Here is a 23,597-nt window from a genome sequence, read left to right as displayed (position 1 = left end):
TCTGCCTTTCAGAAAAGGGTTTGTACTTTTGGTTTTCAAAACATGACTAAATATGTGGTTTTCTTCCATTTAAATCCCCACCTGGATAAAGCTTTACATGGCCAGACAAATCAAGAATATGTTGCGAATTTGGTTTTGGTTACCTGTGATATTGTAAAACTCCATGTTTTAAAGCCATTTAAAAAAGTTTTTACAGTACTTCAGTGTCTGCAGGATAATTGACAGTTCAGCCATGTGTACAAATAGGCCAGAAATGTCTTGTTGAGCAAAGAAAACCTTGTAGAAAGAAATTAACCTTTTGGAAGACTCAGGAGGAGAGAGTTCACCACAATTGAAGTTCTAGAGGATGTTTTTCACTATAGAATTTTTAAGTTAGAGATTAGAGTAGAATTATATCCAAAAAGGTACAAGGCTAGAGTACAAGAAGTACAAGGTACCATAGAGGTAGAAGGCTAGAACATTATTCTAGGGTAACTTATATTGCTGCTTTTGTCCAAGAAGACATGATGTGTTCCAATAGCTGTATCCCTAGGGTGCAAGTGAAGAGGGTTGGACTTTGTGTTGTCAGACTGTTGGGAAACAAGCATGGGTAGAATTTTTTGCTTGCAGTATGAAGTCTGAACTGAAACTCTTTAGCATTGGAATGTAATTTTCTGGTCCTGTAGGTCTAACTCAGACCTGTAGATTTCTCATCTCCATGTCAGTCTGACTCCCAGGTCAGGCCTACCTGAGCTAATGCTACACAAAGCATCATGCAGCTGTAACACATCAACTTTAAACTTGGCTAGCCTAGGTGACAGGCAGGATGGCTTGATGATCCAAAGGTAGCACAGTCCAGCAACATAAATATCTTCCTGCTTACAGAAGGTTAGCAGATTTGTGTCACATCATTATGTCTACACTGTTTTTAGTCGTTCTGAGGAAAGATGCTGAGTCAAACTGTGCTGCCCTGTCCATGCATAGCACAGTTCCCCCTCCACTGTTGTCCTGACAGACTTCTCAAATTCTAGCTACCTTCCCTGGGGATGAGATGGGAGAATCAAGTCTTCTGTCTAATGGTAATGCTGACATTGGAGAGATGTATAAATCGAAGTTCTAGTAGTGTACCTAGCAGTCCTTGTACAGCTGCTTGCTTATTGGAAGAGAAGTGGCAACTTTCTGTTATGATTCATCTTACCCACTTTAAATTTATATGTGAGAGGTAAAGACTCTGGAAGTGTGGGACTGTTTTTTTTTTTTTTTTTTTTTGTCTAGAAATGAAGTCTGCAGCTATAGATGTGTGCCTTAAGTGGGATGAATCCCAGTGCCAGTGTCTTTGCCCCGTAAGGATCAGGAGATACACTGGGGTTTGATCAGATGCTGGAGTGGGGCACAGGAACAGTTCTCTTCAGTGTCACTTGGAGATCAGGACCTAATTGAAGTGCATGCTGTCCTTGAATAACACTTAAATTTTTGTTGGCATCAGCTCTGAACTGACACACTGTGACTGCACAGATTGTGTGTATCTACAATGTTCTTACATTCTGCTTTCAACTCTTTGCAGGGAACTGACACTTTTCTGGAGCAAACTGCAGAGAAGAATAGATCCTTCCTTAGATTCCTTTTTGGAGAGATGTCGTCAGTTTGGCATCATTGCCAAGACACTACAGCATCTATTTTTCTTGATAAGAGTCATACAGTCTGAAGTAAGTAACAGTCCTGAGTCTTTGGACACAGCTAGAGCTGACTACATGAATTTATTGTTTTATTAATAATTCTATTGAACTGAAAAAAATATAGTTTATTTTATTTTTCATACTTCGTGATTATGCCTAAAAACATACAAATAAAAATCTTCTGTTTCCTTTAAACAGGCAGAGGAAGCAGGACTCGCTGTGTCTGTGTTGTTGTGTGTAAGAGCCCTTCAGATCAGGTCCAACGGAAGCGATGAAATGAAGACATCAGTGTGTAAAACAATTGCTTGCCTTTTACCAGAAGACCTTGAAGTTAGAAGAGCCTGTCAGCTCACAGAATTCTTACTTGAGCCAACTTTGAGTGGATTTAATGCATTGGAAGAGCTCTATATGCAGCCAGACCAAAAATTTGATGAAGAAAACGCACTGGTTCCAAATTCACTCCGCTGTGAACTGCTGTTAGCTTTGAAAGCATATTGGCCATTTGATCCTGAATTTTGGGACTGGAAGACTTTGAAGCGGCATTGTCTTAAACTGTTAGGGAAGGTAGCCTCTGATTCTGAGGATGATGTAGGTTGCCATATGTCACTCAATGAAACTGACATGTTAGAAACTTTCTTTAGTGACTATGATGAGACAAAAGACCACAAATATTATGATGGGAAAGACACAATGAGCCACCCTAAGGAAAAAGCAAGAGTAAAAAAACCAATTGGCTCTTCAGAAAGATACCAGAGGTGGCTTCAATACAAGTTTTTTTGTGTGCTCTGCAAAAGGGAGTGTATAGAGGCCAGAATACTGCATCATTCTAAGATGCACATGGAAGATGGTATTTATACATGTCCTGTTTGCACAAAAAAGTTCAAGAGAAAGGAATTTTTTGTACCACATGTAATGGAACATGTTAAAATGCCACCTAGTAGAACACACAGACCCAAAAAGAAAATAATTCTGAAAAAAGAGAGATCACCGCAAAAGGCAACAGCTTCCAGCAGCCCACCCCCAGTGTTTCCAGAAAGGTCACACCAGGTACAGCTCCCTGAAAGCTTTGACGATGACACAGAGGAATATGTCACATTCAGCCAACTTGAAAATTGCCAGCTGCAAGACAGAGACATCTACCCCTGTCCTGGGACAGATTGTTCTAGAGTATTTAAACAGTTTAAGTACTTAAGTGTCCATCTGAAAGCTGAACATCAAAACAACGATGAGAACGCCAAACACTACTTGGACATGAAGAATAGGAGGGAGAAGTGCGCGTTCTGCCGCCGGCACTTCATGACCTCCTTCCACCTGCGGGAGCACGAGCGCGTGCACTGCGGGCCCCAGCCCTACATGTGTGTGTCCATGGACTGCTACGCCAGGTTTGGCTCAGTCAACGAGCTGCTCAACCACAAACAAACACACGATGATCTTCGCTATAAATGTGAGCTGAATGGCTGTAATATTGTTTTCAGTGACTTAGGGCAGCTTTACCATCACGAGGCTCAGCACTTCAGGGATGCGTCATACACCTGCAACTACTTTGGTTGCAAGAAGTTTTATTATTCAAAAACTGAATTTCAGAATCACCTCGCAGCACATGATATTAAAGTGTCAAATGGGGAAGGGAAGCAAACGCTGAACCTTGAAGGGTTGGTTTCAGAAGAAAAATCCCGTTATCTTCCAGAGTCTCGGCTGCTCGAACAATCTGAAGATTCCAATCTGAATGATAACTTCGATCCCTCAGGCTCTCAGGAAATTCCACAGGTGAAGGAAGAATCTCTCTCTGACAGTGAAGATCTCAACAGTGAAAGTAATTGCAGCCTGCATTGTGGGAAGCACAGGGCAGATGCTGCAGCAAGCCAAGGTCAGGCTTCTCCACGGCTGCTTGGAACAGTGGCTCACAACCAGTCAGTTCCAGGTTTTGTCATGTCCCAGGAAGGAGTCTTCCATCCAGCAAATATGAAACAACAGTGTTCCAATGTGGCAGTTTGCTTTGATGAAAAAAGTCTTTCCTGTGGTTTTGAAGGCTGCTGTTCCACCCACAAAAATTCCAGAAGTATGCAAAAACACCTTCGAAGGGCCCATCCGTACAACTTTAAAGGTAGAAAAAATATGGAAATGAAAACTAAATACTTCCTTGATCTGTTGAGTGATGCTCAGGACAGTAAATCCCCTACAGATATGAGTCCAGAGTTGGGTCATAATTCTGATACAAATGCTGACTCTCCAGAAAGTGTGTATTGTGCTGTAGATGCTAAAGGAAGCAGTGACCTGAGGGAAGAAACTTGTCCTTCTTCCCCAGAAACATCCTTTTATGACAGCTCTAAAGAACTAGATATTGAAGATAACATGTTGGAGCTAATGTTAGGCTTGAAACATCTAAGCTTAAAAAATGCTAACATTCAGAACTCTTCAAGACAGAAATCTTTTCTGGGCTATTCATCTAGGGATGCCAAGTGCCCTGAGTCAGTTGATGAAACTACCTCAAAATTTCACCTTCAAGAGCAAGAAGATAATTTACCCAGTCAGTACCTTACTCAACTGGCGGCTAAACCATTTTTCTGTGAATGTCATGGATGTACATGTGAGTTTGTGACCAGAGAAGCTCTCTTAATGCATTATGTTAAAAAGCATAACTACTCAAAGGAAGTGGTTCTTCAGCTAAATATGTTCCAGCATCGGTATTCACCATTTAAGTGTCATATTTGCCAAAGATCATTTACAAGAAAAACACATCTTCGAATTCACTATAGAAACAAACATCAAATTGGCTGTCAGATGGTGGCTCACAAGGCGTGTCCTAATGAAAAATTTGATCATGTAGGTTTATGTACAGAGGACATGCATAAGAACAGCTCTGCTCCAGTGCCTGCCTGTGCAAACAGCGTTGGCTTCTCTGGACATTCGGACTCTGAACAGCTGTGTCACCCAAAAAAGGAAGACTGCTCTTCTGAGACTGATTTGGAGTCCAATGAAGAGACAGACAATGATGTAACAAGAAAAACATCTAACATAACTTCTCTGGACAGTCATAGGGAAGAACTGGAAGCAAGACAGGGAAGAGGAAGCAAAAGAACAGTTGCTAAAGGAAACTTATGTTACATATTGCATAAGTACCACAAACCGTTTCATTGTATACATAAAAGCTGCAACTCGGCGTTCACAAACCAGAAAGGTTTGATTCGCCATTACAGAACTGTTCACCAGTATAATAAGGAACAGCTCTGCTTAGAAAAAGACAAAGCAAGAACAAAGAGGGAACTTGTCAAATGTAAAAAAATATTTGCATGCAAACACAAAGAGTGTGGTAAGCGTTTTCTGTGTTCTAAAGCTCTTGCTAGACATTGTAGTGACTTCCATAATGAAATCTTAGAGGATCAAAAACTAATTTCTGAAGCTGAGTCTGCCAGATTTGCTTGTAACCAAGCGCACTGCCATGCTGTATTTTATACTTTTAATAAGCTTAAACGGCACCTAATAGAAGAACATGCCAATGAAGAAAAATTAAACAAAGATTTTGAAATCCATTGTGACCTTAATGGCTGCAATCGAATTTTCACAAATTACAGTAACTATTCTCAACATGTATATTTCAGACACAATGAATATTATGATAGTCTCTTTGGAAATCGGAAAGAGGATGATGATGAAGATAAAAATGAGCAAAATTGTTTGAAAGACAGCTTTAGCACAAGCAAGCAGAATGGGAAGCAATTAAAAGGAAAAGTAAAAAGAATTAGTAGAAGCAGGGAAAAGCATTCGCTTAATTTCAAAACAAAAGAGGAAGCCTTACAAATGTGCAAAGAGAAGTCTAACCAGACCCAGTACCCCTGCATGGTGCAGGGCTGCATGTCTGTTGTCAAACTGGAAAGCAGCATCTTGAGGCACTACAAGCGCACACACCAGATGACCAACATGTACATCGAGCAGCGCCTGCAGAAACTCGTTCTTTGTGTGAAATGTGGCATCATGACTGAAAAGCAGTCCTGCTCTGGCACAGCTTCAGGCTTGGATAAAAAAGGTGTAGAAATGAATGAGGATAAACCGGCTGATTCTGAGCCTGTGCAGGAAAGTGACAAACCCCTTGTTCCAAAGCCTGCATGTGATCCTCCAGATGAGAGTAATGAAGACCAAAAGCAGTGTTCACCGAGTAGTGTGAATTGTGATGCCAGTGCCTTTGTGTATGCAGGCACTTTAAAATATAACCACAGTTCAAAGAACACTTGTTTTGAAGAGCCTAACACCGGGGAGACAACTGTGTGTAAAACTGAAGATCTTTCTGAAAGTAGTGAAAGAGAGAATAGCTCTTCTTCCTCCAGTTTACAATTAGATTTGCCAAGAGAGAAAGAACCAGAGGAATGTCAACATAGTGCAGTTAATCAGAATGCAAAAAGAAACGTACTTTGTGCTACAAAAGACAAATTTCAAAAGCCTCCTGTGTCCAAACCATTTGATTTAAAGACATATAAACCAATGGGATTCGAGTCTTCATTTTTAAAATTTATTCAGGAATGTGAGGGGAAAGATGATGATGATGATGATGATGATTGTGATGAGGTAGTAGAATGGGAGTCTCCTGAGCAGTTGCCAGTAGATGAAACATTGCAGAAAGAGGGAGACAGTCAAGGGAATACACCAGTAAACAACTTTGTAAGTGATGAAAATGTAATCATGACCCCAAATAACCCTGGGCAGCTAACAGAGATCCAGCCTTTGCTGTCAGAGTCTTCATCTGCCCCTTCTTTAGAAAATCTGAGGGCAATCTTGGACAAGGCCCTAACGGACTGTGGAGACCTTGCCTTAAAACAGCTGCATTACTTACGACCAGTAGTAGTTCTTGAAAGATCCAAGTTTTCCACACCTCTCATAGATTTATTTCCAACAAAAAAGGCAGATGAGCTGTGTGTAGGAAGTACGTAAATAGCTTTGCTTAGAGCAGATAGCCTCCACTACTGCTGTATGGGGAGAACTTCAAATTAGAACAGTAATTGTTACAGTACACACTTTTTAGGGTAGTTTTGACTGTTTAATTCCATGAATGTATAATATCTGTCAAAAGTAATGGCCAAGTTAATTTAGCTCCCCATTTTTTTTCAATGAACAATGCTGATTTTGGTGCTATTTAACACATCAGAATACTGGGGGCTTCCTCTTGAAGAGTAAATGTGCATGATTGTATATGGAACAAGTACTGGGGTACCAGGGTTTGGGGGGCGATGGAGTTATTACTTGACTTGAATGTGCACCCCAGGGTGCTTTGTGTAACATATTGTACACTACAGCATCTTATATTTTTTGAGTTATGAGTTTCAATAAATTACAGTTTTTCACCCATTTGTTTACTGTACAGTAAATCTTTAATGTGCTTTACTTGTAATTGAGTTTGGGACCATTCTGAGTGCATTGGACGGTGTTGCTTAAGTTTTATGCATTTGTAGATAATTTATCAGAGTGATAAAATAGATACAGAAAAGTAAAGTATTACATTTTATTTTACAACATTCTCTGTGCTTTTTTCAGACTTGAAAGAACTATAATTATACAGGCTTACTAATTACACTTATGCATGAGAAAGTCTTTGCTCCTTTAAAGGCAGAGGGTGTTTGCTGAGACTGTCTGGCACCACCTGAGTGTGTGATGAGTGTTGCCAGACTTCCAAACAGGTTGTGTCACATGAAAGTACCAGTATATATTTCGGGTTCCCCAGTTTAATATTTTAAGCTCTGTTTCTTGTTCTGTATCGCATTTCTTACCACACATGGCTACATCACAAGGCCCAAAATCACTGTCCCCTAAATGGGGTATTTCCCCATCTCCACGGGGATTCTAATGAGCAAGCAGCAATCACTGCTTCTTACTGACTGAGGCTTGGGTGTTGTTGGGGCTTCTGGGGTTTTGTACTGCAATCTGAAAAGCAGCAGTGGAAAGGACATGGAAAAAAACTTCAGGAAATGTTTATAACAGAGCATGAGTATTGGTTGGGTGCAGGAATGGTGGCAGCTAGCAAACTGTCTAGTGAACTGTGGTATGACCAAAATGAGGCAGAAATGGCATCTTCATATGTTTAGGAAAATTAAGTTATTTGGGCATCCTTAAAAGTTAGGTTAAAAAATCATACACCAAGCAAGAGAAGTGTAGCTTACTACCTTCATGTCATTTCCTCACTCTAAGCTTATTTTAATGAAAGAAATATGGTGCATCAATCTTCTCACAAAGTTCTAAAAATTGAAGTAAGTTGTGTCAAAAGGTTAAATACTGCAACATCATCAGACAGCCTTCAGCATGTTCCAAAGTAATTTCTCACTCTAAAATAATGAAGTACCTTTTAATTTCAAGTTTGAGTCATGTTTTTACACACTTGAATCTTCAAGATCTCAAAACAGAAGAGTTTAACAGCAAACTTAATATGACATGTGATGGCTGCTTCAGGTATTGGACCAGAGAGACCCCCTTACCCTCTCGGGGTTTGAGTATCCCACAGAAGACCCTGTCTCTTTGTGGTGAGCATCTGTAGTAAATCTTTGAGGTTTGGAGACTAAATTTCAAGTCAAGCAGCTGTATTTCCCACAAAATTAGTTGCACGTGAAACATGCAATTCTTCATGCAATTCTGCTTTTCCCAGATGAGTTTTGTGTGTGTCTGACAGAGTGCAGACTGCACAGTGCTCGCTGGTAGTACAGAGCCTGTTGAGTAGGGTCCTTCTGTCCAGTTCCTGCTCTTTCCATAGGCTGGGATACACCACAGGACCAGACAGAGACAGACATAATTTCTGGCTGCTAGCTATGGAGACAAGTCCTGCAACATTCCTCAACTCAAGAGTTGTGTTTAGAAAATGGTTGAGTTGCTTTGGGCTGCACAAAAGCAGCTTGGAGGCATTTTCCTGTGGTGATGTGGCACTCCATGCACTGCCAGGACTTTTGGTAATGTGAAACACTCATCGGGTGTTCATACTTCAGTTGAAAGATACCTGTGCAGCACTTGTTACAAAAATCGTATCTTGCCCATTTTAGAGACTTTTCAGTGTGATTCAGTCTTTGATCTCCATCATCTACAAAATTCACTACTGACTCAATGAGGTAATAGGTGTCACACCATCAAAACTGTACAGCTTGAACATACATCTTTATCCCAATTTCCGCTTGGGCTTTTTTGATCTGATCTAATTGCCTGGCACAGATGGGTGTTGGAGAAGGAGGACATAAAAGGTAAAGGTTTGAAGAGTTTTTACTGTCTATTTCTGTTTTCCTGCCATGAGGTAGACCATAATTTTCCCTCCCAAGTGCTACCAGAATTTGTCTTACAAATGATGTAACATTTCCAGCTTCTTGCTTTCAAGTATATGGGAGAAACATTTTGTTCTGTAGTAAAAGAACACCATTGCATTGACTTTCCAAAAAAAAAAAAAAATTCTTAATGTGAAGAGCAGATACCTCAGAAAAAACAGTTCATGGGGAATGTTGCTTCCATTTTTTAAATTGTTGTCTTGAAATGTGTGGATTTTATAGGACAAAACAGTGCTTATTGGTTGTGCATGCCTAAATTCTCCAAGGCTGTGGGCTGCCCTGCTGTGTTCCCTGGTGTAGTAAAAACCTGTAAATACCTTTACAATGAGAGACATTCCAGACTGACCTCTCTCTTTCTAGCAGAGCTCTCAGCAGAGCCAGCAGCACTTTCTCATCTATCCTGTTCTTCTGCAAGGATATATTAGGTTGCAGAAAAAGCTAGGCTTCAATATATTTGACAGCTTCATTCTTCTATATAGTTTTAAAAGGTAACTGAGAGATAATGAGAACATTAAGTTGGCATTATTTTATTTTTATTTTATTAATGATTAAAAATCCGGACATGTTCTGTTATATTTCAGACCGATAGAAATTAGATAAATGGCTGATACTAAAATGCCATATCTAAAAGTGGCTCAATGTTAACACCCCTTTTTCTGCATCTTTGTCAGATTACACGGTGCCTGTGCTCTGCATGGAACACTTGTCCCCAGCCCTGCCAGGTGAGCTCTGAATTTTGGCAGCACCGTGCTGTCTTCACAGAGCATTACAGAGGCCAAATCTGAAGTGCACATTCAGGCTTTAAATCAGCCACTACTGCAGCAGTCAGTGTTAATTATTGTACTTCTCTCAGTTTCTTTAAAAGGTTTTGGACAAGTACTAATGAGGCTTTATATGCGTTATTGTGCGTGGTCCAAGTAACTTATACTGAAGAAAAATAATTTAGACATTTGCCCAGATCCTCGCCATGCTGCCCCCCACACACCCTTCACTGGGGTGGCCGTGATGGGCAGAGCTGAGCTGGAGCCCCTCACGGAGTTCCTCACAGAGCCCACCATGGAGCTTCTCAGAGAGTCCACCACGGAGCTCCTCACGGAGCCCAGCACAGAGCCCACCATGGAGCTTCTCAGAGAGTCCACCATGGAGCTCCTCACGGAGCACAGCACGAAGCCCACCATGGAGCTTCTCAGAGAGTCCACCACGGAGCTCCTCACGGAGCCCAGCACAGAGCCCACCATGGAGCTTCTCAGAGAGTCCACCATGGAGCTCCTCACGGAGCACAGCACGAAGCCCACCATGGAGCTCTTCACGGAGCCCGCTGCGGCAGCCCCTCACAGCCGCCCCGCCCCGGCCCGCCCTCGGTTCCTCCGGCCGCCAGGCGGCGCCGCAGCGTGTGGCGGGTGGAGCGGCCATGGCGCTGTCCGGCGACTTGTGGACAGAGCTGCCGGCTGAGCGCCGCATCTTCTGCTCCGTCCTGCTCTTCTCGTGGGCCGTCTACCTCTGGGAGGCTTTCCTGGCGCACCGGCAGGTCGGTGGAGCTCTGGTGGGGAGAGTCGCTGGCGGGCCGGGGCTGTGCCGGGCCCGGCCCGGCCTCACGTGGAGGATGTCCGGGGCCGGGGCCGGGGCCGGAGCCGGGGCCGCGGGCTCTGAGGGGTCTGTCCCCTGCCTATGGAGCGCTCGGCCCTGCCCGGGGCGCGGCTCCGCGCTCTGTAGCGGGTGGTGGGAGTGCTCAGAGCGGCGGCTCGGCACCCCCGGCAGCTCCATCCTCCTCCCCGGGACGGCTGAGAGGGAGCGGTGTGAGCGAAAATGAGGAAATGCCTGAGTTGAAATAGCGGCAGTTTAACCGGGGAAGGAAAAAAGGAAGGAAGTGCTGCGAGCTGCCACTCCCGAGCAGGTGATGCCTGGGCAGCCTCCGGGCGAGGGCCGCCCTGGAAGGCGCATCCCCGTTTTTTATTGCAGAATATCACACAGAGGATGGAGTGTCCCTTTGGTCAGGGTCTGGCTGTCTCCAGGCAGGCACATCTCCATCCCCAGCCTCCCCCCGGCAGGTGCAGCAGCAACCACACACTGCTTTGTTTGTTTGTGTTTGAGCCCTGGAGCAGGGACAGAGCATCCTGATGCCCCGCACAGGGCAGAATGTGTTTTGAAATGGCAAAGGAGCTTTTCCTTAGAGAACAGGTAAATATACTGAAACAAGACAGCTGAGGGAAAAGATTTTTAGTCTTGAAAAAATTTAAAGTGGCAACTTCTTTGCTGAAAATGAAATAGCACCTATTTGTGCAGCCACTCGGTGTTCTGGTGATGTCACATGGCTTGCACAGGAGGATCTGGTGTGTGGTTTCAAAATTACTTTAGCTGTTAACTGTGGTGCAGTAAGTAAGATTTTTCCACATCCTGTGGAAAAATCAGTTTGTGTGATCTGTATTTGATCACACATAAATGAGTTATTAAGATCATCAGTTCAGTTCCTGGTTACATCGTAACAATTATGCTTCAGTTTTATATTTAGAACTTCCTAGAAAACTGGAATTTAGGAATAATTGTTCATTTGTGTGTTGTTTTTTTCTTTTTAACTTTCTATGGTGGCCCATGGGATCATTTTATGTGTTATTTTTAAATCTTATTTATCTCCTTTAAAATATTAGGTGTAGACTTTAAGTTTTGTCTTCAATTTTTCAGAGGAGGGTGTATAGAACAACAACACATGTACCACAGGAACTGGGACAGATCATGGACTCAGAAACATTTGAAAAATCTCGTCTCTATCAGTTGGACAAAAGTACTTTCAGCTTTTGGTCAGGCCTCTATTCAGAGGTTGAGGGCACTGTAAGTACCTTTTGTATGATATTTTTCATGTCAAACTGTGAAGTACTTTGGTTCTTAGTGATCCCATGCAGCTGCACCATTGGCATTCTGGTGTCTACATCAAACCCTGACATTTATATTCTGGTTTTGTTTGTGGCTGTATTTGCTACACAAAAAGAAGTAATTATTCAGAAAGCATGTAATTTCTTCCTGCAGTGCTGAGTCATACTGCACAACTACAGTGTTAACTTACATTTTAATTATGCTCTATAGTAGTTTCCATTGCAAAATAATTAAGCAGCATGAGAGTTATTTTAAATTGTTAAAATACAGACCTTTCCCTGTGTTTGGAGGAATGCAGCTACTTTCATTTTTAGATAAAATTTAAGTAGAAAGTAAAAAGCTTGTGAGAACAGGGAGTGTACCGATGGATACTTCTGAAGTATAAGAAGAATTACACTGGGCAAGTAACACTCACATATGTGAAAAAACAGAACCATTAAGTTGGAACAAATTATTTATGTGTGTGATTTACACTCTTAGGAGAAAAGAAACCTGTTCTAACTCACTGCTGAAATGCATTGCTCATCACTGGCACAAAAAGGAATCCTAAAATGCCTGGCATTGCAAAGTAAAATTGAAAAATGATCCTAGTACATGATGAACCTAAGGAAACATAAATGTCAGCTATAAAAGATAATGAAAATAGGATTGTAAAATAGTCAGTCATGTAACTGTAGAAGGATGATGCAAACTCAGTACTCAGAGATTTGTGATATCTCTTAACTTCGATATTTCCTGATCTCCTTTGTGCTGCTTGACCTGTACTTCATTTCCTTTTGTATGAACTTGTAAGAAGGATGTTTTGTCAGTGCAATCTCTTATATTCCTCTTGTTGGGATTTTCAGCATTCTCAGCAGAACTCGAGACAATTTTTATATGAGTTTGAAAAGCTTTTATGTTTCTGACTGATTTTAGAGGCAGTATTTAATTTGAAAACCAAAGCTGCTCTCTGGCAGCAGGCTGGTGGGTAAGGTGAGGTGGAACTGCCTCACAAATACAATGAGTCAAAAGGCTCTGAAGCTTTTTCTTGATTTCAAGAACTTTAGCCAAAATAGGTTCCTAAAGAAAATATGCATGGTTGGAACAAGCATCTTTTGCCGCTGAATTTAGTGCCCTGCTATTCAAAGGCTTGAATCAGTTATCTGTGCTTATCTTCATCTGGGCCTACTGTTGTTACAGTTGTCCAGAACATTGTAGCTACTAAATAAGAGAGACAGGAGTTTGCCAGATGGATTGTTAGATGAATGAAGAACTGGCTGGATAACTGCATACAAGAGATAAAGCAAATGGCTCAGTTTTGAAGTGGAAAGCAGGGATGGCTCTCAGGGGTCCACATCTGGGTGAATGCTGTTTTATATCTTGATTTGATCATTTCCATCTGCTCCTGACACTGAAAATGCACCCTAAGTGTTAGATTGTAAGAATAAGCCTTTTCAAAATAAAGAAATACATAAACCCTTAGTGTCATCAATACTGGAAGGCTGCTTGCTTAAAAACTGATTTTATATATAGTGATGCATCCATCACTCGCTAAGAAGGCAAATGTGAAATATTTGCAAGTTGAGCTGTATGAGAAATGCTGCCAGGCCTAGCTGTGAGCTGCAGTGAGCACTTGCTTCAGTAGCTCCAGCTTGGGCATTTCTTTGATGTTGGTGGACCCCAGATGTTCACTCCAGATGTTCCTTGGCAGACAGTATGTCAGGAGAGGCTGGGAGCAGGCTGGGAGCTTTCTGCAACATGTCTGTAGCAACTCCAGTACTGAAAGTGAAACTGGGGCTTTTCTCTGGGCAGGGAACACAGGTGAACCTCTAGGAAAAGAGGGCAGCTCCTCTTCAAGAGGAGAGGCTGCAATATGAATATTATATGTGTGGTTATACAACCACAGGGCACATGAGCTTTAAGGGCTTCTGAAGATGTACCTTATGTCTGAGCCACTACAGTGGCAAAGTATACAGAAAATAGGCTTGGAAATATGCTAGCATTTCACAGGAAACATATTAATTACCTGCTCTCCTTCTGTAAATTAAAAATTAATTAATGCCAGATATTCCAGGCTTGTTTTATCCCTGTTAAGATCAGAGGGGTGGCAAAAAAGCTAATTATAAAACTTGTATTATTCACCCTTAAAATGTTCTTATCATGCTGGAACGTTAGTAGACTAAGATGACAGTGTGTTTCATACTGCCTCTGTGGTATGTCGTTTGGTTTTTAAGATGATTCTTCTCTGTGGAGGAATTCCTTTTCTATGGAAACTGTCCGGTCAGATCTCTGGTCGTGCTGGGTTTGGACCAGAATATGAGGTAAGTAGGCTTTAAATTCCTGTGAAAGTGTTTGGTCCCTACTGCAATAATTATTTTTAAATTACTATTTAGTTAAAAGTGAGATTTAGGTAACCTGTAATACAGTAAAAATAACAGATATTTTCTGGTGCACACAATGACTGTGATTCTGAGAACTGATAACATTAAATTAGTTTGCTTTTAAATTAGCTTACTAATTAAAACAGCCTTATGTGTTAAAGCAAAGTCTGGTATCTGCTTGAGTCAAATGGGGTTTAGGGAGCTCTTTATTTGGGTGCTTTATTTTTACTAATCCTAGAATTGATCTACCTGCACACTAAAAGGGTAAGAAATTTGAGTCTACTGCTTATGTTACCTTTGTGCTGTGGATGAGGCAAGTATCCAAATTTGTGTTCCAAATCCTTAGTAAGCGATTACAGTGAGCAATAATTAGTCATCATTAACAAGTTAATTCTGTGAATTTATCTAGCATCATCTCTAACTGGTTTCAGTTAAACTACTGACCTAAAAGCCATTTTTAACACCTGGAATATTTGTTAGTATGGGTCAGTAAATATCAGGTGGTTTTGTTTTGTTTTGTTTTTTAGATTGTTCAGTCATTGGTATTTCTGCTGTTTGCAACACTCTTCAGTGCAGTGACTGGTCTCCCATGGAGTTTATATAATACATTTGTCATAGAAGAGAAACATGGCTTCAATCAACAGGTATTGCAGAGAGCATTTCTACTGTCCAAATTGGTTCAGATTGGTTGGATAGACTGGTCCTTTCATGAATGTGCAGCACAAAATAATGGTTTGGGTCAGACCTAACTAAGGAAGAGTGCATCTGCATGGCTTGAGTCCATGTAAATGTAAGGAGCTACTAGGAGAGTTCTTTTGACCGACTCTGATTTTCTTATGACACTGTCATTGCTGCTTTGTCTTTTGTCTTAACTGAAGGGATCAGTTCACTAACCAGAATGGCATATTAATATTTACATTGACATCACTGATCTAATTTATCCTTTCTTTGCAGACTCTGGGATTTTTTTTTAAGGATGCTATCAAGAAGTTTGTTGTGACTCAGTGTATTCTGTTGCCAGTGACATCCCTTCTGCTTTACATTATTAAAATAGGGGGAGACTATTTTTTTATCTATGCCTGGCTCTTCACACTGGTTGTTTCCTTGGTGAGTATGAGAAGATGTTTGGGTTTCTTCCAGACTCCAGCTTACTTGCATGGCTCAGGATGCTGACTGCAGCTGAAAGGAAATGAAGAAAAATCTAAATTTCCTGTGAATTTTAATGTCTACAAACTTCAACAGAGTGTCTTGCTCACAATGTACTTGTTCAGGAATAATAACTCATATTAGTTGTCCACATTAATGTCATATATATAATCTATTTAATACTGGAGTGTCTTCATCCATTGAAAGAGAAGCATTGATAAAGCTTTAGAATAGGTACTGGAAATACAGCACTATGTGGTGATCTATTTTCCTTTCTCCTGAATATAGAGGTGAGAACCAGAACATATGTAGCTGACCCATGTTCCTCTCTCTCACTTTCTTGTCACAAACTAGCATTTTATTTTTGCTCTGCCTGCACCTTCTGTTGAGCTGTCCACATAGATTTTGTTCTGAGGTTCTATGTATTCTTTAGAACCTGATATAACAGGGGTTGGTCTATCTTTTGTACTACAGAAGCTAGAAAATAAAACATCTTGGCAGAGCTGAAACTTCTGTATTGAAAGAACATTTCCTGGCTCACTCTTTTCCTCTGAGCTCCCTCCATCCCTGAGGGTTAAATGCATTCTCAGACAATTGGTGTGTTGCCACCTCCTGCAAATTTATAGTTGCAGTTTCAGCCTTAATGTGTTTGAACAGCCTTTGACATGCAAAATTATCCTAAGAGGTATTAGATTTACCCTTTAGAGTCTGGTTTAGGGAAAAATTCCAGTTCCATAACTCTGTAATCAGAGTTAGAGTTGCATCCTCTTACTAGTCTGTTATGCCTGCTGATACCAGGGCATTACACAAAGATCTGAGATAAAACCTTAAAATTAGGCCCCACATGGTCTGAAACACTAGTCTGGACTGAAAAGCTGATTTTTATTCCATTAAATACCCTCCTATACCTTCTGCAAAATACCTGCAGAGATTTAAGCCCCTAAAAATTACAGTAACAAAACTTACTTTAGTGGTGTTTCATATTGATGCCCTCACTTGCTGTGACTTTGCAAAAGTCAGTTTTTCTGATTTTTTATTTCATTGGACTTTTTCAGCAGTGCATACAGTGTCAAAAGTCCAGGTACTTGTTTTCAGTGAAATAAAATATATCAGGATAATTTTGAATTTAATATTGATGTCCGTTTGCCTCTCGTGTTCTGTTCCTTTTTAGCTAACCAGAATTTAAACTTATAAAATAAAAAAAAATAATTTCGTAGTGATCCAGAGTGTGAGGAAAGGGAGTTGAGCTTTCCTTTCCATCACATTATTCTAGTTTTGCCTTTCTCAGCTGGGCTGCAGCTGTTTGAAGAGATGCAGGTGCAATGCAGTGATGTTTTTAGGTCGGGGCTATTAGTCATTGTGGAGCCAGAGGCATCAGGCAGACAACTGCCTTAGTCCTGCAGACAGCTGGGAAACACAGAAAGCAGGGGACATGAAATTTCTTGACTCTTTACAGACAGTTGTTTTGCAAGTTAGCAGGAATTAGTCCCACTTCTTCTATCCCTTGGTGCCGGAGCTCACCCTAGGTCAGGGGTGGCTCCGTGTGGTGGAAAAGTCTCTCCTCCAACCCGTGCTTCCAAAGAAAGGCTCAGCAGTCTCTGCTGTCCGGTCTCAAGGCAGTTTATTGCAAGTTATCTAAAAGATTTTCTTCTGGGGCTGCTGTGGTTTGCTCAGCAGCTCAGGCAGAGGCACACACACACCCTGACATCCTCTCTGACTCCTGACTGCTTCTTCTCTCCCCGCCCAGGGCTGTGCTGTCTTTTATATGGTACATACGTGTTACATGGTTACAGTTTTTCCCCAATGCCTATTACCTATATTAAATGGTGCTTTTCTACTCTAAACCAATCTGTGAGTGCCAACATCACCAAGAGCATGGAGGTAAGGAAGAAGAAAGAGGGAGGGCAGGACAGGCCCAAATCCCTCCATCTTAAAACCTCTGACCCCCATGTACAAAACTAAAACCCCCCTGTACAGCACTCAAAAATTCTTCCCTCTACTTTGTAACTACTTCTACTATAATATCTAAACTTTTGTGACTTCTTGTTCTTCCTGCAAGGTTGGTAAATCATTCCATGGTTCAAACCCAAAATCACAGCTGCTTCCAGCTGCCTGCCAGGGTCTCAAATGCTTCCGACCAGGACCCGGAACATCCAAAAATATCTGAGGGATATTTTGAGTTCCGACACCTTGGTTCCTTCATCTCTTCAGCTGAGTGTGAAACACTTCAGAGCTTTTCAGGACTGCTGGAAGTGACAGACTTTCACTGCTCCCAGAGGCCTTGTCTTCTGCACTGTTCACAGCAGTTCTGCTCGAGTGTGTGGGTGGTTTGTGCACAGTTTGCTGGACTGTGGGACTGGCCACCAGACAAAGCAGCCCATGGAGAGCCTGCCTATAGATCCCACTTCATGCAGGACTCTGACTCATGAATGACTCATGAATTCTGTATGACTTTATCAAGTGTTTTTTTCTGAAATTGTGCCCTCTTTTTGAACTTTTTGCTCCACCTTTAATACTAAACACTTTCGCATGCCCTGTTCATAATATCTGCATGTGTTTGCAGGTGCTTGTTACAATCTATGCAGACTATATTGCACCTTTGTTTGATAAATTCATTCCACTTCCGGAGGGAGAGCTCAAGCAGCAAATTGAAACAATGGCAAAGAGCATTGACTTCCCATTGACTAAGGTGTATGTTGTTGAAGGTGAGATTTTGTTATTTTTTTAAATAAAAAGGCATTGTAATTTTAAATTTCTGGGATTTTAGCATTGACTGTGGGTGGTATAGTAGGGTAGTTGCTTGCATTGCTCAGATATTGCAATACTTGCCAATGTCTGTAGCATTTTCCTGTCTTTTTCCTGAAGCTCAGTGCGCAGCCTGACCTCATCTTCTGGTTGGGAGCATTTTCCTGGGTCTGTGGAATGGAAATGCACAGCTTGCTCAGGAGTGGAAGCACAGAAGTATGCAAGATTATAATTTTACAACTATGAAACAAAGGGAATAGCTGTTTCCATTCACCTTTGCTGGCACATTTGAAAGAATTCTACATAATTTGGCACAGGTTCTTTGCCTGGAGCAGTGTGAATTCAGAATGCTCTTTCCACTCTAAATCTGAAATTGCAATAGAATTTGCTTTTCTTCTTGGACATTAGATGTTCACAACTTCTCTTACGGTTTTTAGTGCTTTTAGTGATTACACACTACATTTCTCTATTGGAGTCATCATTACTTAGATTTTAGAATATATTTTAGCTTCCAAAGAGATCTGCTTGATGTTCAGTTCATTTGGGGACTTTGAGAATCTGGTCTGTCATACTGTACAGGCTTCAGTGCATTCAGATCATGGTCTTTAATTTTTCCCCATCAGGTTCTAAGCGTTCTTCCCACAGCAATGCTTATTTCTATGGATTCTTCAAGAATAAGAGGATAGTACTCTTTGACACACTCCTGGAAGACTATTCTGCTTTGAACAAAGAACCAGCAGAAGGAGAAGATGGTGAGAACGAAGAAACAAAGTCTAAAACCAAAGTGAGTTTGTCTTTCATTTTGTTGTTTATATTAAGTCTTGGTGAGATATTCCTTGTGTTTTCTAATGTATTTTAAAGGTCTTGAGTAAGTTGCTAAAACCCAAACACTAATGATTTCAACACCAAAGTATGCCTGGTTTGCTAATTGGAATTTCTGGGCCTGTGTGAGTTGTGCAGATAGCACCAGAGACTGTAAAAATCCACAGGGGCTTTAGCAAAACATTAGTTCCCTGCATGAAAAAACTAGATCTTCCCTATAATTCTTTGAATAAGGGACCTGTTTGCAGTTCTCATCTTCTCTTTGGAGTGCCGTACCAAAGTTTCCCTTTGAAAGAAATACTTTTAATTCTTATTTTACTGCATGCAGAGGTTTTGGTGCAGGAGGACAGACAGATTGCACATGTGCATCCTGCCATGCTCTGGTCAAGAACAGGATGGTGGCCTGGCACTGGCCTCTCCTTTGATGTGCAGCTGCACATCATGAGTCTGCTGGAACAGCTGTTGTGGCCTCAGAAGAGTATGGAAATGACTAAAGCTAATAGAACATTTTCTAAATAACCTGGAGGAGTTACTCTGAGAAAAACAAATGGCCTTGTGCAGATTGGGCCTAAGGTTAGGCCAATGTCTAGATTGTTGTTCAGTCCAGCTTCTGTTCCTTGACACCATGTCCACAGTTTTGTTTGGCAAATACTGCAGAAGTGGGTGGTGAGAGGAGGGGATGTTGAGCTCACCTGATCTAGTCATAATGAGTCTGTGTTCCATTTCAACAGGTTCTTCAGCGTTTGTGTTTGCTTCTGACTTGCTAATGGAACTTTGAGGTGCAGATGTCATTCCTAATTATAGCTTTAAGGTGTGTCAGGGCTTTTTGAAGAGGACGGTTCCTTTTAAAAGGAACAGTACTGCCTTGGGAGGAAGGCTACATGTTGAGTGTGGAAGGAAAGTAGGAACAGGGCTTTGCTCTCAATTCTCCTCTGAAGGTCTGCAGCTCTGAATAGCTGTTTACAGTGTAATGCTTTGCTTGAGTAAACAGACAGGATGAGAAGGGATAGGAGAGTATTTGGAAGGCAAATCTTTCAGTGTTCTTTCAGGTTTGCATCAGCATGTCTGCAAACATAGAAATAAGAGATCACCACCTCGTAGTAGAAATCTTCTTAACCTTAAAAGATTATGTTTCTATAAATATCTTCATAAAAAGGCTCAGCAAGAAATTATATGTGTGTTTCTGGTTTTAGAAGGGAATGGCCTGATCTAGGGACACTTAAGTGATCAAGAAAAAAATAAATTAGTAAGAAATTCATTTGGTTGTGGTCAGACATACCTGATAATATTTCTGTTTTGTTATTCCTCAGAATAAGAAACAAGGATGTAAAAATGAAGAAGTTCTGGCTGTACTCGGTCATGAATTGGGTCACTGGAAACTAGGTCATACTATCAAAAATATAATCATCAGCCAGGTAAGTTATTTTAAACTGTTTTGGTTTGGTTTTTTTGTTTTTTTTTTTCCCCTGGAGCATCTGTAGTTGTAGCTTTTTCCAAATGCCCTCGTCCAGATTTCTTAGTGTACATTCACCTGATATGCTGTGTGACAGGAAGGTGGTCTGGATCACAGCCATCCTTCTTTTCTGTTCTGTGTGTTTCAATAACAAACAATATTCTGGCAACTTCTATTTTTAAAAAGACCAATAAAAACCACTTGGATAGCTAATCACACCCTCTAGGAAACTTGGTAAGGCATGGTCCTGCCTCTTGGCTCTGAAAAGCCAGGCAAGCACAGTGTTTGTACAGGACACTACACAGCTTGGATGGAAGCACAGATTGTTTCCAGGAACAGAAGTACAACACAGCACGGACACATTTTGGCTTTAAACTTTTCAGAACCTGTACTTAATTCCAAGGAGATGGGTTCTATCTTGTACTCCCTCTTCTCTTCTCTTCTTGCTTTTTCATCTCCCTTCATTATTTCTTTTTTGCTCATTGGCAGAAAATAGTGGTTCTTCTACTGTTGCATTTTCAGAAAGCAGGTAAAGACCAACTGTGTTCCTCTCTGTGTATTAGTTTAAATGTAATCTACTTGTTTTTTTTACAGTGGCATCCATGTGCAAATCTATAATGTGATGTTATGTAAAGACTTATCTTAATCAAGAATATTTTTTCTTCTCTCCAGATGAATTCCTTCCTTTGCTTCTTCTTGTTTGCTGTGCTAATTGGTCAGAAAGAACTCTTTGCTGCATTTGGTTTCTATGACACCCAGCCTACACTGATAGGCTTGATGATTATTTTCCAGTTCATTTTTTCACCTTACAATGAGGTAACTTGTTTTCAAGACATTTTCTGAAGTATCATCCTATTTAAATAATGATTCTGTTTTTTCAGGGGAAGCTTGAATTTCTAGGGGCTGTATTGGGTGTCTCATTTTGATAATCAGGCTTAGTGCTGCATCTTGGGTAGCACTCCCAGTTTCAGGTGTGGCTTGGATAAAGCTTAGTGAGATCAGTCTGCAAGCACAGCCATGTGTGGGATGTGGGAAGCTAGATTTGGTGGTATTTACTGGCACTGAAGGAATTGGCAGATAGCTGAATTTTAAAATAATTTTAATGCATTTCTCTCCACAGGTTCTCTCATTTTGTTTGACAGTATTAAGCCGACGATTTGAGTTTCAAGCAGACGCATTTGCCAAGGAACTTGGGAAGGCTAAAGACCTATATTCTGCTTTGATCAAGCTAAACAAAGATAATTTAGGATTCCCTGTTTCTGACTGGATCTTTTCAATGTGGCATTACTCCCACCCACCCCTTTTAGAAAGACTTCAGGCCTTGAAAGATGCAAAGCAAGAGTGACAGCAATGATTGCTGGTTCAGAGACAGTGCTTCCATCTCAGAAGCAAAGTTCAGAGCTGCTTTTTAATTTTTTTTTTTTTTATGGATAATGCAAATTAAGTGCGCTGTTAACAGCACCACAGATCTGAGTATCCTGAAACAGGTATTAAATTATAAATGACTTCTTTTTAACAAAAACAAAACTGTGGAACTTAATTTAGAAAAAGTGCTGGGTGAAGACCTTCCCCCCCACCCGCCACACTGACTTTTATTTCCATATTATAGTATAGACTTTTAAAGGGAGAAAACAAGTGTAGACTTCAAAGCACCTTTTTCTTCAAGTTTATGTATGCCTTGAACATTGCTTTTGATCCTTTTTCTATTCTCAGCATTCTGTGAACCTTCCCAGTCTCACTCTCTTCACAGTGAAGAGGCTTTGGGTGACTTTATTTCCTGTATGATACTTGTGCTTGCCAGTGTGTTTTAAAAAATGCAGCTGCAGGCTTTTCTCCTGCATTCATGTGTGTCATAATGAAAAATGCTACTTAATAAAACCTTCTTTCTCTGAAGTGTGGGAAGAAGGATGAATTATAGCTGAGGAAATGTACCATGTCTTCCTTGAAAATGAGCACTAGATGGAATTTAGTAGCATTATAGTGGGATTAGGCTGCTCCTATTGCCCCAGGGCTGCTGGGGGTATGGAAGGATATTACAGAGAATCAGAATGGAACCCACACGTTTGAGAAAATTGCTATTTCTCTCTTGTTCTCCCTTTTTTCACATCTCAGTTCCTCCATTTCTGTTGTGCTTTGCTTAGATTTCTTGTGTATATGGAAGTGTCCAGTTGCTCAGCCAGTGTAGCAGAGTCACACTTTCATTCTGAGGGGGCTTATTCTCCATTCCATTGAGGGTTTTTAATTAATATGAATCCAGCTGAAATAGTAGTGTTGGCATACTTACTCTTCATCATTGTTCTTATATTTCAAAATTCTTACATATAAAAAGCCCAGGAAAAAGCTTGCCCACATCAGTTACTGAAGAAAAAACTGGGTAAACGTGGAAATGGCTTCAGCATTGATTATCTCAGACTTTTCTGATGAAAAATAGGATTATATTTACTTTTGTTGAAGTAAAAGTAAGATATAAGTTTGCATGTGCATACAAATGTATACAGTGTGAATAGACATACTCCATATAAAAAACAGATTTTCAATCTGCAGTAAATTAAAAAGTTCTGCTCAGCTCTGTACAAAGAGAGAAATCATCAAAGCAAATTGTCATTGTTTCACATGTCAGAATATTCTCATACATTTTATTGTTGGCTTACATTTGTTTTTCTGATCATAAGGAAAAATGCCTTATAAGATGATGGGCACAATGATGTCTTGGGTGAAACAAGATGTTGCTGAAAGCCCTTTGTATGCCTTATTCTAATTGTGTTTATACCCCAGCAAATATGGAGCTAAGCTATAGATACGGATTTAGGAGACAGTTTTACAAGTCTGGAGAGCCTATATTTGTCATGTGAACTGTATTTAATAAAAGGCCCTCAAAATAAAAGCATTCACTTGAATCTGTCAGTTCAGAAGAATAAATAACTGTGTCAAGTTTTGAATGAGATGTTGGCTGGTGTAAAGCTATGGAAAACATGTTAAGTGTGCTCTGAGAAAATAATTTGCCTCATCCATTAGGTAAAAATTGTATGCAAAAATTAATTTTCTGTCTATTTCAGAAATTTGGGTAAATGCAAACAAAAGGAGATTAAAGTGTGAAGATGAAGGAAATGCCAGTTCCTATGGAAGCATGAAATACTTAAAATACCTAACTCACAGGTGAAGATAGTGTTCTTATAGCAGTTGCCTGTAACTTCCTTTTCTCCCCTATCAGTATTTAGTTATCTCTGCAGTTTTTCTAGCTGGATTTCATATATAACTACTG

The 23,597-nt window shown here is 40.7% G+C and overlaps 2 protein-coding genes across 4 annotated transcripts in view; both read left to right on the top strand.

Moving 5' to 3' along the window:
- The window catches only part of RLF (RLF zinc finger), a 41,412-nt gene extending 34,420 nt beyond the window's left edge, over positions 1 to 6,992 (top strand). For all 3 annotated transcript variants that reach the window (XM_030290314.4, XM_030290315.4, XM_072917823.1), the window contains 2 exons: positions 1,544 to 1,685; positions 1,854 to 6,992. In XM_030290314.4, coding sequence (XP_030146174.4) covers positions 1,544 to 1,685; positions 1,854 to 6,578 — 4,867 coding nt within the window. In that variant the 3' untranslated portion in view covers positions 6,579 to 6,992. The remainder of the gene's footprint in view (positions 1 to 1,543; positions 1,686 to 1,853) is intronic.
- A 3,308-nt stretch (positions 6,993 to 10,300) lies between these two features.
- On the top strand, positions 10,301 to 23,222 carry ZMPSTE24 (zinc metallopeptidase STE24). The gene is made up of 10 exons (XM_030290320.4): positions 10,301 to 10,469; positions 11,621 to 11,767; positions 14,023 to 14,109; positions 14,697 to 14,813; positions 15,124 to 15,276; positions 17,879 to 18,020; positions 18,684 to 18,844; positions 20,193 to 20,297; positions 21,008 to 21,151; positions 21,456 to 23,222. Exons 1-10 carry the CDS (start codon positions 10,353 to 10,355, stop codon positions 21,678 to 21,680), a joined length of 1,398 nt encoding a protein of 465 aa, XP_030146180.2. The 5' UTR covers positions 10,301 to 10,352; the 3' UTR covers positions 21,681 to 23,222.
- Positions 23,223 to 23,597: the final 375 nt, after the last annotated feature.

The sequence above is a fragment of the Taeniopygia guttata genome, chromosome 23 (assembly GCF_048771995.1).
Source record: "Taeniopygia guttata chromosome 23, bTaeGut7.mat, whole genome shotgun sequence".
Lineage (NCBI taxonomy): Eukaryota > Metazoa > Chordata > Aves > Passeriformes > Estrildidae > Taeniopygia > Taeniopygia guttata.
Note: the sequence above shows the minus strand (reverse complement) of the source record. Positions and strands in the feature narration are given on the sequence as shown.